The sequence below is a fragment of the Salvelinus fontinalis genome, chromosome 17 (genome assembly GCF_029448725.1).
Source record: "Salvelinus fontinalis isolate EN_2023a chromosome 17, ASM2944872v1, whole genome shotgun sequence".
Classification (NCBI taxonomy): domain Eukaryota; kingdom Metazoa; phylum Chordata; class Actinopteri; order Salmoniformes; family Salmonidae; genus Salvelinus; species Salvelinus fontinalis.
Genome location: NC_074681.1, coordinates 14,209,775 through 14,230,228, shown reverse-complemented (window position 1 = coordinate 14,230,228; position 20,454 = coordinate 14,209,775). Strand labels below are relative to the sequence as shown.

The 20,454-nt window shown below is 38.4% G+C and overlaps 1 protein-coding gene across 9 annotated transcripts in view; it reads left to right on the top strand.

Moving 5' to 3' along the window:
• LOC129813748 (suppression of tumorigenicity 18 protein-like) overlaps positions 1-20,454 on the top strand; it is a 64,234-nt gene that overhangs the window by 15,708 nt on the left and 28,072 nt on the right. For 5 of the 9 annotated variants that reach the window (XM_055866237.1, XM_055866238.1, XM_055866234.1 and 2 more), the window contains one exon: positions 18,256-18,374. In XM_055866237.1, the coding sequence (XP_055722212.1) occupies positions 18,256-18,374 (119 nt within the window). Of the gene's footprint in view, positions 1-1,723; positions 1,821-1,970; positions 2,163-9,194; positions 9,331-18,255; positions 18,375-20,454 lie in introns of those variants that run through there. The other 4 variants (XM_055866242.1, XM_055866236.1, XM_055866240.1 and 1 more) reach the window with 4 other exon arrangements.

The window sequence follows — 20,454 nt, the reverse complement described above, 5'->3', positions numbered from 1 at the left end:
GTAGGCTTTACACACAGCCCGTATTGTGCTCAAAAACAATGGGTTGCTTTGACATTTCACTCCTTTGCTTACATAATTTGCAGCAGAATGCAAAAAGCTTTTAGACACAGATGTGACCCGTTGTAATACTTTTCTAAATGCATTCAAACACTTTCTACAAACATGAGCAGGACTTTTTAAATGTGAACCCTTGTCTGACATGTAATTTCATCCAACCCACTCCTCTTTTCATTCCTCCACTATCTCCCCCCAGTTTTCCTGTTGATGAAATAGTTTTGAAAAACACTATATGCTGGTTCATGGGTCATGTTGTAGGCTTTGGAATAAACCTTTTTGTAGATTAATCAGGGACAACGAATATTTTTTTGCGATTTAATTTCACTGAATTTGTGAATAACTGAGCTGCTGGGCTTACTACACTGTCCTCTAACGTTTTTCATTTAGGATTGCTGTCTTACAATAGTTCAGGACATGACGTAATCAGTATTTTCTTGGACAAGCGCTTAAGATATTCTTTCACTATGATTGTCTGCATCAGATACGAAAGAAAACATGATTTTATTATTATATGATGTTGAAAGTGATGGCTCTATGCTTTCATATTTTCTAAACCACCAACACGCACGAATGGTGCATAAGAAAGACTAAACGGAACAAGAATGTACTCTTGACGACCCTCTTTTCAGTATGTACCATGAAATGGCTCTTGAAAGACAGTTACAAAATTAGACGTTAAATTGGGCGTTAAACAAGGTGATGATCAACTGCCAAACCTTAAGTAATGATATGCCCTAGCCATCCTCAAGTCCCCAGCCTTGCTTAACCAAATTGCGCAGATAACAAAAAGCACAGAAAATACATTATTATTATTATTACACTGTGTTCACACGTCTCTCCCCGGAGACTGGGATGACACAACCGTGTTGATAAGCGTGTTTTGGGTGGCCTCTGTCATCAGCTGGGGAAGGAGATGCTTGCATCTCTAAGAGGCCCCCTTATGGGTATCACTTATTTTAAATGCTAAACCGCGGCACCCTACCCCCATACACCCCCTCTCCACTCCCCCGCCCCTCACCTCTCCTCCAGCCCCAGGCTCCACCCATAAGTGTGGCTTGCCTTTGTCATTGTAATCTGGCCCTGTTTGCTAAACGCTTCCAATGTTTACTCTCTGCTACGGTGGCTTGTATTAACAGGAGTCAGCAGGATGCGCATGACATCACTAGCACTGGGGCTGGGGGGATTTTGTAGGAGCTGCGTTTGTGATGTCTCGAGGCCCCTGTCTTCTCTCTCTTTATTCCCCCTTCTCTCTATCCAGGCTTGTCTAATGCATGAGCTAACTCAGGAGGCTAACATGGCCTACAGGGAGGAATTACACCTAATTACTCAAATAACTGCTGTGCAGCAGCTAGCCTTCCTTCCTTAGTCACCAAAAATAATTTCCACGTCCCTGGCTTTTAATGATAGCTTGTCCTCTCTGGTAACAGAAAAGATCTAGGACAAAATGGGTTTTCATTCATTCAAATAGGAGAGAGGGAAATAAAATAAGACAGACAGGTACTAAGATACAGAAGGGGGAAAAAATTCCAATTAACCGACAAGGCTTTCATGACATATACTTTGGTTGTTGTTGCCGTAGCGATAAAGTCGCAGACATTGAAACTCGTCTGTTGAGCCATTGTTATCATCCCTGGCCATCTGCTGCCGAGGACTGACATTCCCGCTCATTTGCATGATGAGTGATATGGGAAGCTTGGGAGGGCGTATGCCCCAGTCAGTCCTATGACAAAGCAAGTGAAAGTTTTTGAAGCAGAATGTAAGGGGTAAGAAAAACTATATATATATATATATATATGTATATTTATATCAAGCATGTGTGTGTGTAGAGGGCTAACGCATGCATCTGCCTCCTGTTTGTGTGTTTTGCGGATGTGGGAGTAGAATGAGGAGGGGGTTGTCTGCTGTTGATGTGCAAATGTGCATCATATTGAAGGACTGTGAATGGGGAGGTGTGACGTAAAAAGGGACCCGAACGCAGGTGCTTATCTCCAGGCTGTCAAAGGCATAGTATGTCATATTCCTGGGGACTACCTTTCAAAGACACTGCACCAGCTCGGCCATCAAGCGACTGGGGGGAAATCAAACTTTCTGGATCATAGAAGTAGGTTTGTGTCAAAAGTAATTTTATAATAATAATAATAATGTATAGTGGATATGGTGGTTCGTTTTTTTTGTCATTGACATCAAGTGCTGAGTGTGAGTGCATGTGAAAGACAAGCATTTTATCCTCTTGATGTTTGATGCTGTCATATGACTTCATAAAAAGGTGATTATATATGTTTAAAAGTTAATGCACATGTTTATTGCTATAGGACAGTAACTACTAATGTGTTAATAAGTTTGCTATAATTTTACAATATGAATACAGAAATAATATAAATTGTTATATTTATAAATGTCATGTCTGCACTTCAAGAAAGTATCTGTCTGCTAAATACAGGATTGTTGCCATGATGTGGATCAGTGCTCTTAGTAAAAGTGCAGCTTCTACAAGGGTCTCGGACAGCTAGAGAGAACATTATGTTGCTCAAATGGGGTTTTAAGAAGCACAACCTATATTTGGATCATCCAGATCGCATTAAACGCTGTCGACACAAATGTTGTATGTTTAATTCAGGTAGAGTATAAGCTAAGGTCTTAGAAGAACACGTTAGTATTGTGTCTGAAGACAATGCTTTGTCAGGTTGTGCTGGGCAAAAGTTGCATTAATGCTTGTTGAAATCCTGTTGTATTCTAAATGTTGTATTATGGTCGATAATAAGTGATCATTGAGACTTCTGTGGCAGACATGGTCCAGACCTTACACTTGAACAAACTCTGAAGAGACACAGTACAAGGTCTCCAGGGAAACTGTTGATTTAGTGGGAAGGATGGATGTTTCAAAGGTTTATCATCAGGACCGTCAATAGACTTAGGCCTATGCCTCGGAAGGGCAAGGATAGAAGAATATGTTAAGGGCTAATTTGGAAGAAAATTAATACATTTTTTCATAACATACTGCAGCTAGGGATTTTGTCAAGACAACTGGTGGGTTGATAAGTGACTTGTGTATTGAGAAAAACAACTTGTTTTTTGAGGCCTTTGCATAGGCCACATGATTAAATTAATATATTTTCAGGCGTAACATGTTGTGTGGGTAAGAATACTTTAATTCTAGTCAGTCCCCCTAGCGGAAACTTATTTTCAAGATGTAATTTAAAAAAATATTTGTTTGTGTAGTTCTCTTTTTGCAACCTACTATGTTATTTTAAGCTTGAGTAAGTGTGCAGAGCAAAATGAACATCCCAACTTGTAATTTAAATAGTCTGTTCCTGTTGGAACTGTTTAGAACATACATTTGAATAGATTTTAGAGATTTTCAGAAATTTCTCAAATATTACATTTTGTGTCATGTTTTTGAAAAACCATACTGAAACAAACAAAAAAATGACTTGTTAATCAACTCCCAAATCGCTGACTCCCATTTTAGCTGTGATATTTCAAAAAGGCAATGTGATATACAGACCAATATGCCATGTGTAATATATAATATGCCAAATATAATATATTTAATTTTCCATGTATAATAATTATTGCTGCAAGGTGAAATCTTTTCAAAGTTAGGTATGCACATACAAAGAGTTGTAGATGTGATAATACTGAGACAAACCACTGAAATCATGAGCATATGGTCAATCTTTGGAAGGTATTTTAATACCACAGTTACAACAACACAAAGATGACAAATTATATGGTATTGAAGTGAAGTCATCTACTCTCTTGCTGTACTGTATGTAGCCCCCTTCCTGCTCCAAGCAGGATACTAATACAGTTGCTACACAACAGGGTAATGTTAGCTCTCTTTGCCTGCACTCCAGTACACAACAGGAGCTGTCCATGGTACCTAGAGAATAAAGACTGTTGACCAGAGGGGGAGGTCAAATTACAAGCTCCAGTTTATTTATTTGTGTAAAACTTGATTATTTAGTTCTATGATGATAAAATTATTGTTCTATAGGATATCAAGTGCCCTGCTGTGACTTGTTAACTTTGTCACTTTTCAGTTGACAAATCTTTACATAACTCAACCAATAGATTCAAACAGAGTTATTCAAGAAAAGAGCACTCTTTACTTTTCAATTTCCAGATTGAAGAGCAAGTCAAATATAGACAAAGTAGCTGTCATGCATTGTGAAACACTGCAAGCAGGAAAGAGTTACAGTAGCAAACATGGTGGTAAATATCCATCCAACATGTACTGTGTTACCTGTTTTTCCCCACTCAAACTTCACTTAGTTCATCTAGGGAAATGAATTATGTGGATTTAATTCAGCAAGGTTTCAGAAATGTTCCATCTGCTCTTGAGCAGCTGGGGAAAGGATAAATGTAATTAATTACTTAACTTTTGAACAGTATTCCAGAGAAACTTTTGTATGATTGGGAATTTATTTACAATCCTAAATGTACAACATAAATATGTATTTGTTATGACAATGCTGAATGATCCTTTTTGCTGCATGTGATTTGTTTGGGCCAAATTAATATCACTTGAATTGACAGAAAACAAGTATTTTTAATGCCTAAAACATAGGCCCTCTAATAGATCTATATGTAGAGGATTTCAGAAAGGAGCCACTAAAATACTGTCTGTTTAGTAACCCATGTTTGTCCTTTGGCTATATCAACTTAATTTGAAACCCACATAAATATATGCAATGGATTCTATATAATGATAAAGCAGTACTCCTCTGAAGATCAGTTTACTTAAGGTTATATCTGTTTTAAAATGAGTCTGACTGGGATAGACTATACATTCCTGGTTGCTATGTTGCAGTTAGAGGTTTCCTGATGCACAGACTATGAAGTATTTAGTGATAAATAGGAAATATTGAAATATTATATAAAACGTGTATAGTAACCTAACCAAGATCATCTGAATATAATTGATCTATAAATAAATTACAGGTAGTATTCTTTTTAAAGAGAATACATGTAAAATGTTAGGTTTTTTTAGTGAGTGGTTTTATATGCTTGACATGGTGGTGCTATAAGCAATGTCCCTAATTAAAATTACATGGGATTTTTTTTCGCTCTTTTTTTATTCAAAATATATTTTTGAATTTACCTTGATTGTAATGTTACCTCATTGGCTGTGGTTTTGTTTGTTGGCCTAACTATAAAGGATCTGCTTGTACCCTTGTGGGTTGAGAAGAATTAGGATTTATGAATTTATTTCCTCTGTTGTATTGTTTAAACAGCTTTGGTTTAGTTTTGATCCCTTCCTCTTGCCTTTGAGGCTGTTCCACGGTGTCAGCTGTTGACTGATAGTAAGAGAACTGCCTCACAGTGTGAATGAAAGAAAACTAGCGGTTGGTAAACACTGATAAGGGATAAATAGAAAGCGGTCAGGCAGAGATAGTTCTGTGGGAGCCCAGATTGTGTGCGGTCTGTTAAAATGAGATTCTGAGCCTGTCCTTTTTATTCTCCCCCCCTACCCTCTGCTGCGTTTGTCTGGAAAATCTCCAGTGACCCCGCACAACAGTCCCAGGCTGCACTATTCTCTTTTTGTGTTTTGTTTTCTAACAAGGGTCAAGTTGGCCGATAGACATGTCCCTGATGCTTATAGACAGCTGTCATGACTGCAAGTACTTACAATAATTAATGTTACATGGAATTATAGTTCTGCTGCACCAGAAACACAGCATCAGGGAAATAGTGAAAAGATAAGTATAATGTCTAGAACATTCTCTGAAAATGTCCAGCCTTTGTCTGTTTGACATTTTATTGTTGAATGGTTTCACTTCATGTTTCTTCACAATTCCTTTCAAAAAATGTTTTTTATCTACTTGTGTATGAAAGTTTTGGACTGAATTTAAATTAAATGTTGTAAGAGTTAATACTTTAATGATAAAAAGTGCAACGTTTGAACAATTTTGAACAAACTAATGCACAAGCTTACTTACAGTACCAGTCAAAAGTTTGGACACACCTACTCATTCCAGGGTTTTTCTTTTCTTTTTATTATTTTCTACATTGTCGAATAATAGTGAAGACATCAAAACTATTAAATAACACATATGGAATCATATAGTAACCAAAAAAGGGTTAAACAAATCCAAATATATTTTTTATTTCAGATTATTCAAAGTAGCCACACTTTGGCTTTTGGTATTCTCTCGACAAGCTTCATGAGGTAGTCACCTGGAATGCATTTCAATTAACAGCTGGGCCTTGTTAAAAGTTCGTTTTTGGAATGTGTTTTAGCCAATCAGTTGTGTTGTGACAAGGCAGGGGTGGTATACAGAAGATAAGCTTGGTAAAAGACCAAGTCCATATTATGGCAAGAACAGCTCAAATTAGCAAAGAGAAACGACAGTCCATCATTACTTCAGTCATCAGTCAATCCAGAATATTTCAAGAACTTTGAAAGTTTTTCATTAACAGTCACAAAACCATCAAGCGTTATGATGAAGCGGTCTCATGTGGACTGCCACAGGAAAGGAAGATCCAGAATTACCTCTGCTGCAGAGGATAAATTAGAGTTACCAGCCTCAGATTGCAGCCCAAATAAATGATTCACAGAGTTCAAGTAACAGACACATCTCAACATCAACTGTTCAGAGGAGACTGCGTGAGTCAGGCCTTCATGGTCGAATTTCTGCAAAGACCCCAATAATAAGAAGAGACTTGCTTGGGCCAAGAAACACAAGCAATGGATATTAGACTGGTGGAAATCTGTCCTTTGGTCTGATGAGTCCAAATTTGACTCATCAGTCTCTTTGTGAGACGCAGAGTAGGTGTACGGATGATCTCTGCATGTGTGGTTCAAAAGTTTGGACACCTACACATTCAAGTGTTTTTCTATGTTATCACTATTTTGTACATTGTATAATAATAGTGAAGACATCAAAACTATGAAATAACACAATCATGTCGTAACCAAAAAAGTGTTGAATAAATCAAAATAAATGTTCTTTTAAATTCTTGAAAGTAGCCACCCTTTGCCTTTATGACAGCTTTGCACACTCTTGGCATTCTCTCAAACAGCTTCATCTGGAATGGTTTTCCAACAGTCTTGAAGGAGTTCCCACATATGCTGAGCAGTTGTTGGATGCTTTTCCTTCACTCTGCAGTTCAACTCATCCCAAACCATCTCAATTGGTTTGAGGTCGGGTGATTGTGGAGGCCAGGTCATCTGATGTAGCACTCCATCACTCTTCTTCTTGGTCAAATAGGCCTTACACAGCCTGGAGGTCTGTTGGGTCATTGTTCTATTGAAAAACAAATGATACTCCCACTAAGTGCAAACCAGATGGGATGGCGTATCACTGCAGAATGTTGTGGTAGCCATGCTGGTTAAGTGTGCCTTGACTTCTAAATAAATCACAGACAGTGTCACCAGCAAAGCACCCCCACACCATCACACCACCTTCTCCATGCTTCACGGTGGGAACCACACGTACGGAGATTATCCATTCGTCTTCTCTACGTCTCACAAAGACACTGCGGTTGTAACCAAAAATCTCAAATTTGGACTGATCAGTCCAAAGGATAGATTTCCACTGGTCTAATGTCCATTGCTCGTGTTTCTTGGCCCAAGCAAGTCTCTTCTTATTATTGGTGTCCTTTAGTATTGGTTTCTTTGCAGCAATTCGACCATAAAGGCCTGATTCACACAGTCTCCTCTGAACAGTTGATGTTGAGATGTGTCTGTTACTTGAACTCTATGAATCATTTATTTGGGCTGCAATCTGAGGCGCAGTTAACTCTAATGAACTTATCCTCTGCAGCAGAGCTAACTGTGGGTCTTCTTTTCCTGTGGCTGTCCTCATGAGCCAGTTTCATCATAGCGCTTCATGGTTTTAGCGACAGCACTTTGGATATTGACATTTTTGGGTATTGACTGACCTTCATGTCTTAAAGTAATGATGGACTGTCGTTTCTCTTTGCTTATTTGAGCTGTTCTTGCCATAATATGGACTTGGTATTTTACCAAATAGGGCTACCTTCTGTATACCACCCCTACCTTGTCACAACACAACTGATTGGCTCAAATGCTTTAAGAAGGAAAGAAATTCCACAAACTAGCTTTTAACAAGGCACACCTGTTAATTGAAATGCATTCCAGTTGACTACCTCATGAATCTGGTTGAGAGAATGACAAGAGTGTGCAAAGCTGTCATCAAGACAAAGGTGGCTACTTTGAAGAATCTCAAATCTATTTTGATTTAACACTTTTGATTCCACATGTGTGGCATTTGACTGGTACCTGAGATACATACATAGATACTGTATGTACATACATGCATACATGCATACATACATACATACATACATACATACATACATACATACATACATACATAGCTACATAGCTACATAGCTACATAGCTACATAGCTACATAGCTACATAGCTACATAGCTACATAGCTACATACATACATACATACATACATACATACATAGCTACATACGTGGCAGGTAGCCTAGCGGTTTAAGCGTTGGTCCAGTACCAAAAGGTCTCTAGTCCAAATCCCAGAGCTGACGGGGGAAAAATAAGCCGATGTGCCCTTGAGCAAGGCACTTAACCGTATTTGCTCCAGGGTCAGTATTGTTAATGGCTGACCCTGGCCATGACCCCAATCTCCGAGGGTGCCTCAGAGGGAGTTGCAAAAAATGAATTTAAATTTCACACGTGTATAATGCGCACTTGTAATATAAGCATCCCCCAAATTATTATTACGTAGATACATACACAGATCTATAGTTACATACATACGTACATGCATACACTAACTTATAAATGTATAAATATAATCACGTGTTCTAAATTCATAAAGCCATGAACTGTCAACATCAAACCTCACACTGAATATCTACCATTTTTCAAGCCTATTTTAGGGGCAATCTATTCATTCTTTTGGTATAGATTTTTAAGGGGGATTCCATCTTTTATGTGATTTAAAATGACCTTCAAAGTTCTTACCTTGAGGGTCACCATGTGGTATATTTACACAGAAAATAATTTAGCCCATTGTAGCCCGCTAGCTAATGAGATTGGTCGTTTAGTGAATGACACAAAGGCTACAAAAAAAGCTTAGTGGCTCCGTTGAATATTACAGTGTCCTCGCGTGCGCACACACACACACACACACACACACACACACACAAACCTCGCGGCAGTGACACACTGGACTAGCCTGGCTACCCACCCACCCCACCTCGATTTCCTTCTACACCATCACCTCCTTGATGTTACTATGAAAGGCAAAACAAAGGCTAACAGGGGCATGGTAAGTCAGGCTAACAATTCTGCCCTGTCGGAAATGTTAATGTCTCTGTGTCTACGTATGAGAGTGCGAGTGAGTGAGTGAGTGAGTGAGTGAGTGAGTGAGTGAGTGAGTGAGTGAGCGTATCTGTGCCTGTTTAGTGAATGCAGAGCTTTCAGTCTCAGAGTAAATAGTGCTCTCGACAGATAAATAGATTCATGAAAGGTTAGCGCAGTGCCTAAGGAGACTGTCACTTCCAGACATGTTGGCTAATGTGACAGAGGACTAGACCCAGCTGTTTCCTCTTGCTTGATTCCTAACTGTAACTTTACTCGCTAGCAACCCTCTCTTTTCTTTTCCCCCTGAACTTACGTCTGATGTCTTCTTTATGGAAGTACTGTAGTTTTGTCTTTTACCAGCTCTACTTACAGCTCTACTCAGAAAATATTATCAATGTATGTTTTTTAAGTTACTTGTGCGTTAGCTTCTATTTTCCATTACAGGACGGTAGTTTCATATTGACATATCTGGTTCGTGCATTCAATTCGTGTCCATAATAGTTTTTTTTTCTGACTTAAATTAATTTCTGGCTCAGACATTTTGTTATTCCGCGTGAGAATTCAATATGTAGATGTTTTTTTCTATGTATAACCATACTCCTGAATTTGACATTTAGACCTGTCACTGCCTTGTACTTGTCCTATGCTTGCAGGTACTCTCAACAGGTTTAAGCTGGTTGTTTTACATATAAGTATATTATGTATCCTATATCATTTATATTGTATCAAAATAACATGCACGACCGGCAGACTGCATAGTGGGTTAAAGTCCATATTTTTTATTAAACCCTAGAGTTAAGTCAAATTTACATTTTATTGATGCGTATAATCATAATCACAGACCATCTGCTGATCTGGCAAGCTCGGTTCAAACTCACAAAACAGTCCTGCTAACCTTTAAGTACAAAATACTATAGTCAGGGTTTAACTCGGATATCCCGGAAGAATGTGTGTGTTAGAGGAGATTGTATAGATTTTGCATAATGCTTCATTCAGATCCTCTAGGGCTGCTCCTGCCATGTGTGTTATATATATCACGATCACTTCGATAACCACCATGATATTAAGCATGATCAATGTTAGCAACAGCCTGGCTAAGAGTACACATTACTAACTTTTTGACACATGTAGGACTACAACCTGCATTGCCATGGTTTCAGGCATTTAACTGCACAGAGGTTTTGTATTATTTCACTCTTTTTCCTGGTTTGGAATAATGTTGATAAAATGGTCAATGAAAACTTATTTTCTTTAGTAAAAGTAAATTACAACACTTTTATAACAATTCTTGCTTGATGGTGAATTTCTTATTTTCTTAAAAAAGGCATCTCTATAAGGCATAAAATACTTATGTACAACTCATTCCAAACAAAGCTTACGCAGACTGAGAATTCATATGCCAGAGGTAAATCCCAGTTAACACGGATTTATACTGGCATGAGTTAAAGGACTAGAGTTTGTAATCCAGGTGGCCAGGGGATTTTGCCACACAGTGAAATCACTTAAAACTCCCCCAACGTCCTGAGCCATGGAGCTCAGAGAGCTGGGAGATTTTTCTGAATTTATGACAGCACAGCTGAACTCTTTCTGTGTGCGTGTGCATGCTCGTGTGCAAGCGCCTGTCCACCTGTGTGTGTGTGTGTGTGTGTGTGTGTGTGTGTGTGTGTGTGTGTGTGTGTGTGTGTGTGTGTGTTTATTTGGATAATTTACTTCCTTTTATATACTCAATTAGTAAGATTGGGAGCCAGTTAACAACATGAGACCTTGACAGATTGGTATTATCCCCCTTTGACAGGGCGAGTGGATAGTATTGGGAATTCAGCGTCCCATCTGCATAAACAGAAATAAATGTTTGTAGCTGAAAGTAAAGGATAATGGCCTCTATTTTAACAGCCGTTGACTCCACCTCTTCATTAGTAAAGTGACCAAGTGGTTATTGGAATAATTTCCCTTTTTCCAAGTTTGCTCTCTATGAGCTCCATGTACTGTGAATGTTTGGATGTGTGTGGCTGTGGAGGATGAGAAGACGGGAATAGTTTGTGTGTTTGTATGTGCGTGCGCATGTTTGCGTGCATTTGCATGTACGTGCACACTTAACGTGTGTGTGTTTGGAGGACAGGACAGAGGAGCAGAGATGGAGTGGAGTTGTTTAATGACAGGAACAGCTGACTTGTTTAGAGAGCAGTGAAAGGTAATTAACCCTGGGAAAACTACAGCTGCCATGCGAGCTGTTCACTTCAGTGCAATCTGATTAGGAATCAATGCTTCAGTGCTGCCTGGCTCCTTTCAGACACACTGTGTGTGTCTGTGTGTGTACTGTGTGTGTTTTTTCTAGGTAAACTTTTCCCACCCGGAGGCCTCTGGGCACGGGAGACCTGCCTTTTGTGGCACAGGATTAGCTCGAACGGTTACTACGTTTCTCCAAATTACCGACCACCTGGTAGCATTCAGGCAACCCTCCTCCTGCATGAAAAGAGTCTCCTTGGAAAAAAACAATGGCCAGGATTACTCTGTAGTGATGACAGACACCCGGGCTGGAACTTCTTTTCCCCCAACCACCTGTCAATGAATTAGTCCTTGTTAGTGTTTTGAAAAACTTATGTTCAATAATTATTTGAAAGGTGCAAACTAACGTAGCATACAGTATTCACACCCTTTGACTTTCCCCCCATAATTTCAAAGTGGAACTCTGTTTTTGGACATTTTTACAAATGAATAAAAAATTAAAGTTGAAATGTCTTGAGTCAATAAGTATTCAACCACTTTGTTATGGCTAGCCTAAATAAGTTTAGGAGTAAACATGTGCTTAACAAGTCACATAAGTTATAATGACTAGCTCATCTCTGTACCCCACACATACAATTATCTGTAAGGTCCCTCAGTTGAGCAGTCAATTTCAAACACAGATTCTTCCACAAAGACCAGGGAGGTTTTCCAAAGCCTCGTGAAGAAGGGCACCGATTGGTAGATGGGTACAAATAAAAAAGCAGATGTTTAATATCCCTTTGAGCATGGCGAGGTTATTAATTACACTTTGGATGGTGTATCCACCCAGTTATTACAAAGCTACAGGTGTCCTTCCTACCTCAGTTGCTGGAGAGGAAGGAAACCTCGTAGGGCATTTCACCTTGAGGCCAATGGTGACTTTAAAACAGTTACAGAGTTTAATGGTTGTGATAGGACAAAACTGAGGATGGTTCAACATTGTAGTTACTCCACAATACTAACCTAAATTACAGAGTGTGAAGAGGGAAGCCTGTTCAGAATAAAAAATATTCTGGGACGGCAGGTAGCCGAGTGGTTAGAGCATTGGGCCAGTAACCGAAAGGTTGCTGGATTGTATCCCCGAGCTGACAAGGTAAAAATCTGTCGTTCTGCCCCTGGAGAAGGCAGTTAACCCACTGTTCCCCGGTAGGCCGTCATTGTAAATAATAATTTGTTCTGAACTGACTTGCCTAGTTAAATAAAGGTTCAATTTAAAATATATATTTTTTAAATTCGAAAGCATGCATCCTGTTTGCAGTAAGGCACTAAAGTAAAACTGCAAAAAATGTGGCAAAGAAATTAACTTTATGTCCTGAAAACAAAGCGTTATGTTTGGGGCAACACATTTTCAAGCATTGTGGTGGCTGCATCATGTTATGGGTATGCCTGCCATCGGCAAGGACTAGAGTTCTTTATTTTATTTAAATAAAAAAAAACGGAATAGAGCTAAGCACAGGCAAAATCCTAGAGGAAAACCTGGTTCAGTCTTGGGAGACAAATTTAGCTTTCAGCAAAACAATAACCTAAAACATAAGGCCAAATTTCTTACCAAGACAACATTGAATGCTCATGAGTTGCCTAGTTAAGGTTTTGACTTAAATCAGCTTGAAAATCTATGACAGAGCTTGAAGAATTTAAAAAATAATAATTTGCAAATATTGTACAATCCAGGTGTGCAAAGGGCTTACTGACTTACCCAGAAAGACTCATATCTGTAATCACGGTCAAAGGTGATTCTAACATGTTTTGACTCAGGGGTGTAAATACTTATGTAAATGCAATATTTCTGTGTTTCATTTTCAATAAATTAGCTAACATTTCAATTAACATGTTTTCACTTTTTCATTATGGGGTATTGTTTGAATCTGGATGAGAGAAACAAATGTAATCAATTTTGAATTCAGGCGGTAACACAACAAAATGTGTAATAAGTTAAGGGGTATGAATACTTTCTGAAGGCACTGTAGGTGTTAATTGATTGTGTAGTAACTGCAATCCGGTGATATAGGTTTAATTTCCGTTGGGTTATTATTAGTCTTGGTAGTTATAGATTGCATGGTAGCAAACCATTCCATAAAACAAAGCAATATGCTGTTTTTGAATATTCAACATTTCTGTTCTGATTGAGATTGATATTTGATAATTAATTGCAATTCATCTAAAAATCCATCTTTCATAGAATAATAGAACTATAAAAGTGCCCCAAATTTAGTGAAAAAAATGTCTCTCTGATGGAGGAACAAGAAGAAGAACCAATCTGGACTTTGTGCCACTGTGACTGTGGACCTGGTCCAGATTAACTCAATTTAGAAGGGAAGGCTTTGGGATGACTTTGGAAAGCGATTACAAGATTTTTAAATCACCTTAGCGCAGGTGTCACCGTCTGACTCTTTTATGGGGTGCTTTGCTAACTGGCTCCAATAACAAGTTTCCCCTGTAGTTATGCCATCATAACAAATCATTGAAGCGATAGTGGCTAGCCAGCCAGGCTCCTAATTGTCTGTTAAGAATTCTGTGGAGCCTCGTTCTCTTTATTGAAGCTTCTCAGTCTTGGGGAAGTGATAAGACAGAAGCCAGTTTGTAGAGCCCCGTATAAAAGTACTCATTTGGCATGAGACAAACACTTTGCTTGGCGGCCAGGATGGCTGCATTGGAGACGGTTATGTCTGAAATCACAGTTGTTTCTGGAAGTCCGGAAGCGCCCCTCTATGAGGATTTTGGTGTATAAAAAGTGCCCACTGATCAGATGATATTCTGTTTCCCTTTTACTGTATTTATGTGAATGGATTGGTGTTCTACACTTTGGCGATTGTTCATACGTTTTCTCTCCTCTCTTTGAACTTATATTATCAGTATAGAAATAGCGTGGAATTGGGCAAGTCCGGTATGGTTACCTCCATACCTTACCTGGCTTAGCTTGTGTTAGTCTCTTGAGCCTATTTGCTGTCACTGTTCACAGTTGGTTCCACTGTATTTAGCACCATTCTATCATCTTCTCATGGTACTGAATATACAATCTTTCATTGGAAGAGGTATACTGTGAGATTTTTGATGGGATGAGTTTGGAGCGTTACAAAGAGAAAAGTACATTGTATGATACTTTAAACTTGTATAGCCCTTAAGACTATTTTCAGTACAATTGAAGCTCACAGAGGTGTTGCTTGAGAGGTCAAACTATTAGTTCAATAATATCTTTATTAATTCTGCTTCATAAGAAAGTCAACAATAACTGAAAATCTTGGGACCCATTTGTTTATTTTTAAGGAATATTAAATATATTACTTTTATAGGAACATTACCCTATTATTATTTTCAAGAGTTTATAAAATGCATTTGTATAAAAAAATAATCACCATCATTTTAAGCGCCGGCTTTGATATGAATAGGAAAATCAGAGCCCCCCCCTTTCTCGCTTTCACCCTCCCCCTCCTAAAACGTTTCTTAGCTATTATTCTAATGTCCAGCTGCTAGCTTTTTAAACAGAGGGCATCTGATGGCTGCTTGGTCGCAGCACCGCAAATGAAAATATTTTTTTCAAAAACTTGTTTCTCAAAATCGTCTCTTACGCTATGAATGAATTAGCATTTCAATGAAAGGTGGTGAAATCAGTTGTGTTCCTTATCATCATATACCATTTCAGTTTGGCTCTCCACTGACAAGGAATTACTGTCTGCACACAAGCAACCAGCGTTATTGTAAAGCGCACCTTTTTGTTTAAAAACACTATGTATTGCTGATTCTAAGCACGGTGGAGGATAACAAAAACCCAACCGGTCCTATTTTACAAATACAAATATGATCAGTTTACCGTATACACTTAGACATTCATTACAAGGAAATATGAAAGTAAATTGTACTATCTATCGTTTGCTGTTTGCACTTTATTATGCAGAAACAGAAAACACTTAGCATGTCAAATTAATCTGGAAATTATTCCCGGGGTAAACTATAAACACAGAAGTTACCCCGCACATTTACCCTCCTTTTTTCTCCTTCCTCTAGATCAGAGTGTAATTGCCAGTAATCAGGTCTGTTTGCTGCTGATAAAACCTCTCTGAATGCGAGGAACCCTCTTTGTGTGATGACTCAATTATGCCAGAAGTGGCTCATCAAACCTGGCCCATCAGCTGCTTTAATAAATAAGGAGGAAAACTTGCTGCGGGCGCATTATAATTCCATTCATTCCATAATTAAATTCATTCCAGTTTTAACCCTTCATTCGTATAGTCTGCCTCTGGAAGAGGAAACAAAAACAAGGGAGGAGGGGAGGGAGCGGGTACTGAACAGACAGTGACCTTGCATAGAGCATCTACCCATCCCCATAATTCAAAATGATACTGCTGAAGAAAGGTTAAGAGAAAAGGCTCAGTGAGAAGAGAATGGATGGTATCAGTTCAGATAGAGCCCTTCTGTCTGCATGCATTGTTTCCACACAGTTTTAGACAGTAATTATGTTAAAAGTGTAATCTAATCATAGCAGTTGGTTGGGGGAGTATACGGGAGCTGACATTTTAAAACCTTATTTGGTGTTATTCTCATTTGCCTAGCTATCATCTTGCATCTGCCCCAATCTAAAGGAAATGTAAGCAAAGTAATTCATGTTTATGGTCTTCGCACTTTTACTTACCCAACTGTAAGGTTTTATTGTTTTCTAAATTAAGTACCACTAGTACCATTGACTCAGTTTTACTTTATCACTATAGTGTCTGTTAATTACATGAGGGTGTCCCAAGTGCAGGGATAAGCTGGGAACAAGGGGACATTTGAATGACTCAAGGTTAATGATGATTATTATTATACTAATGAATATCACTATTAGTTGGAGCAGTAGCTTTACAGTAGTTGTTGGGATGGGTAAAAATTGTAACAGCACCACTTGTATTGATGGTGATGTACAAGTACCATTTGGCTTAGGAATCAGCCACAGTATTAGTTGTCATAGTTGCACAGATGTAGGATCTTCATTTGACCAGTTTCTCACAGCAGGAAAATAATCCTGCAGCAACAGGAAATGTGAATTATTGTGTGGATTATAATTAATGGAAATTTCTGAAGGGGTTGGTCCATTTTTTTGTGAGGGCAAATCAAGTCTTTAGAAGCCTTTTTAAACTGTGAATACACTACACGTTTGAATTTCCTGCTGTGCAGGGTGATCAAAAAAGGGGCTCCCGAGTGGTGCAGCGGTCTAAGGCACTGCATCTCAGTGCTTGAGGCACTACACTACTGATTCGATTCCAGGCTGCATCACAACCTGATGTGATTGGGAGTCCCATTGGGCGCCGCACAATTGGCCCAGCGTCGTCCGGGTTAGAGTTTGGCCGGGGTAGGCTGTCATTGTAAATATGAATTTGTTCTTAATTGATTTGCCTAGTTAAATAAAGGTTAAATAAATGTTAAATAGAAACTTAAAAAAGAAAGCTCCTACACCTGTAGTAGTAGTTGTTTTAAACAGTAGCAGGTAGCTTCAGTTTCAACAATATACAAAACTGCATGACCTTGTCAATAGTTGATTTCCAACAACACAAATAACCTCATACTTGTATATTTAACCACTTGTAGTTTTTATGGCTATGATGAACAATAATTATGAATAATAATATGCTTGATTACATATATATTTTGAATTAGAGCAGGGAAAACCACAGTTGGATCCAAAGTAACAGATCCAACGTATAAGCAGTCCCCATTCAACCCCTCTCCAAACAGTGTGTGAGGCCATGGTTATTCATGACTGTTGGACTGGGAAGCCTTCTCCTCTCCCAGTCTCAGTCAGTCACAGCCCATTCTCTCCTATCCTCTGTGGTGGGAAAGGTAGCAGATGGAATAGGGTGGGGAATGGGCTGGTCCCAAGGACAGCATGCAAAGCAGCCAGATTAGCACATAGAGAATCACATAGAAACCCTGCGCATCAGGCATTCTGCAACTCTGCTCAGTATCCCCAGAGAAATCTGTTCTATACATGGGCAAATAGTCCTCAGAGAGCAAGACGTTATTTGTCTATTTGTGTTGGGGGGCAGGAAAATGATTCAGCAGATGACAAACCCACCAGCCTTCCTTAAATAGTAGTGAGTCTCTTTTTTCTTTTTCTTATGCTAATGATTCCGAGTCCCCCCCTTTTGGTTTGCAGAGGGGAAATGCTCTGAGTGCTGTAATTAAGATGTTTTTTCTTTTTCTTTTTTTTCCCCAAAGCTAACAGAAATAAATAATTCCTGTAATAAGATCTGTGAAGTGAAGAGGCTTAATGTACTCATTGTGTTTGTCCTTGTTTTCCCTCTTGGATGTTTTGTGTTAATTAGACTGTGAGCAATTTGATCTCTGTCAAGCAATCAATTTGCATCTTGGTCCTTATTCAACCATGTGAGGTATTATCTTGTTTCCTGCCCGTCAATATCTGACTGACTGACTGCACGTTCACCAACAATGTCTGTCACCACCAGCACCTTTAGCATTGAGGACAATATTATCAATATGATTAATTAGTTAACCAACCTACAGTATACTACAATTTAGATGGAAAACTTGGAAATTGAGAATTAGTAAAAAGTTAGTTTCTTTCCACTCCACGTTTGATTTGTAGGCCTATATCTATTTTTATTAAAGGTATATTTTAATTTTTTTGTTACAGAGAATGAATTTCATGCTCACATCCTGAAAAAAGTCAAGAATTGTGCACAAATCGACCAAGGTGGACTGCGTGGACCTTGCAGCACGTCGTATATATTTCCAAGAAAACTGCAAGTAAAGGTAGGCTTAATATAATTTGATGATATATTTTCCAGTGATGGGTTTGGGTACTATACATTTGGATGAAAGAGCATGGAGCTAGTTGATGCCCTCTACAATAAGGTTGAAATAAAGCCAAGTTCATTGTCCTGAAAAAGAAAGAGTATATTTTACCAATTCACTTTATCTGTGAACGGATATAGTCATGTATTTGTATGGCTAATGGAAGTGGTAGCCATGATGTTCTGGATAAGCAGCATGTTTAGCAGTGTCGTGTCAATGCTCTTTTGAGCCCCGCAAAATATGAGACACAGATATTGTTTTACATATGCAGGGATGTGGGTGTTTGCAGATTTTGTATATTCGATATGTAGCTAACTTTGTTGAGTCTGCGGCTTTATTTTTATACCACAGCACTTGTATTGTAGCCTACTGTACGTTGAATGTGACCATGCCTCCCAGGCTGCATTTAGACAAGCAGCCCAATTCTGATCTTTTTTTCACTAATTGGTCTTTTGACCAATCAGATCAGCTATGAAAAAGATCTGATGTGATTGGTCAAATGACCAATTAGTGGAAAAAATATCAAAATTGGGCTGCCTGTGTAATCGTAGCCCCAGTGTTCTACTTTTGAAAGCCGTTCCTAAGTCCAAAATGGCTGGCTGAAACCATGACAATGTCCAGACAGCCTTGGATAAAAATAGTATGACCATAATGTCCACCGTAAAGAAATGGGAAAACATTTTGTACTGACCAATGACCACCAAAGATCTATCATGTGTATGTGTTATAGTTTTGTGCAGTGTCAGGAATATATAACACAAACAAATCCCCGCCTGAGAGTGTAGTAAATATTTAATACAAACAAAGCCTTATTTGAATAGCATGTACTGTATCTACAGTATTTGTTCTGCCTGTGTAAATATATTCATTGAACGTCATGTGTTCTCTGCATGTCTACTTCTCTCTTACTCGTAAACGTCTATAGGAGATTTCCACGTTGCTCCATTACTTCTGATTCATCCTCTGCAGAATTAGATACCGCTTTGAGTTTGTGAAGGACCAACAATAGCTTTTGTCGAATGGGTGTCAAAAGCACATGCTCTATACCCTCTCAGAACCTCTGTGCTGCTCACAAAGCAGAACATATCATACTTGAACACAAAAAGTTTGAGCTGTTTCTCCATCTCCCCTCAGATGACAATCAATCACATTTATTTACATCAGCTGATGTCACAAAGGGCTGTACAGAAACTCAGCCTAAAACCCCAAACAGCAAGCAATGCAGATGTAAAAGCACGGTGGCCAGGAAAAACTCCCTAGAAAGACTAGATACAGGCCTTTGAAGGAATACAGTATGTAATTGAACGTTCTAACAAACATATTGAGCGCAATTGAAAAAGCATGAACTGACAAAATATCAGTGAAATGTATACTCCTCAGGGTCAAATCCAAGTTCATCAGGTATCTTACGAAGATAGAAGCATTATTATATTCAATATAGTATTTTCAATATATTCAAATAAGTATTTTCAAAATACATGATATTCTGGCTTTACTTGTAAGATAGAGGAATTTAAATGGTTCATGTCCAGAGCATTAATAAGGCATTAAATCAGAGGTTATGTTATGAAATATTTAAAAAGTGTTTAAAACAAGTTAGATTTGCATAATGTGAGTGTTGCCTCTCAATAACACAGAAGTGCCTAATGTGAAAATATTAGTCAATCTGTGAAATTACACTATCTGAATTTGAATTTGAAATTAATTTGTATTATTGTAGACATTGTAACACATACACTATCTATACAAATCTTGTTTAATAAAATCAAGTTACTCACTCATTTTGTATGAATTTATATATCTCTTGTCTGTTTGTTTGTCTGTTCATACGACGATGGAAAAATTGTAATGAACTAATGAGGTAAATGAGTTTTTACAGAATGTAATCTATAGTGTTTGGGTAGTTGTTTGTCTCAATAGGGCCCCTAGTAATCAAAAGTAATGAACCTATTATGAGCAGGTCCTCCGAGGGCCCGGCGTGGCATTGAAGAGTGTGGCACATAAAAGGTTTATTAAAGTAAATTAAGGTCCATCACTG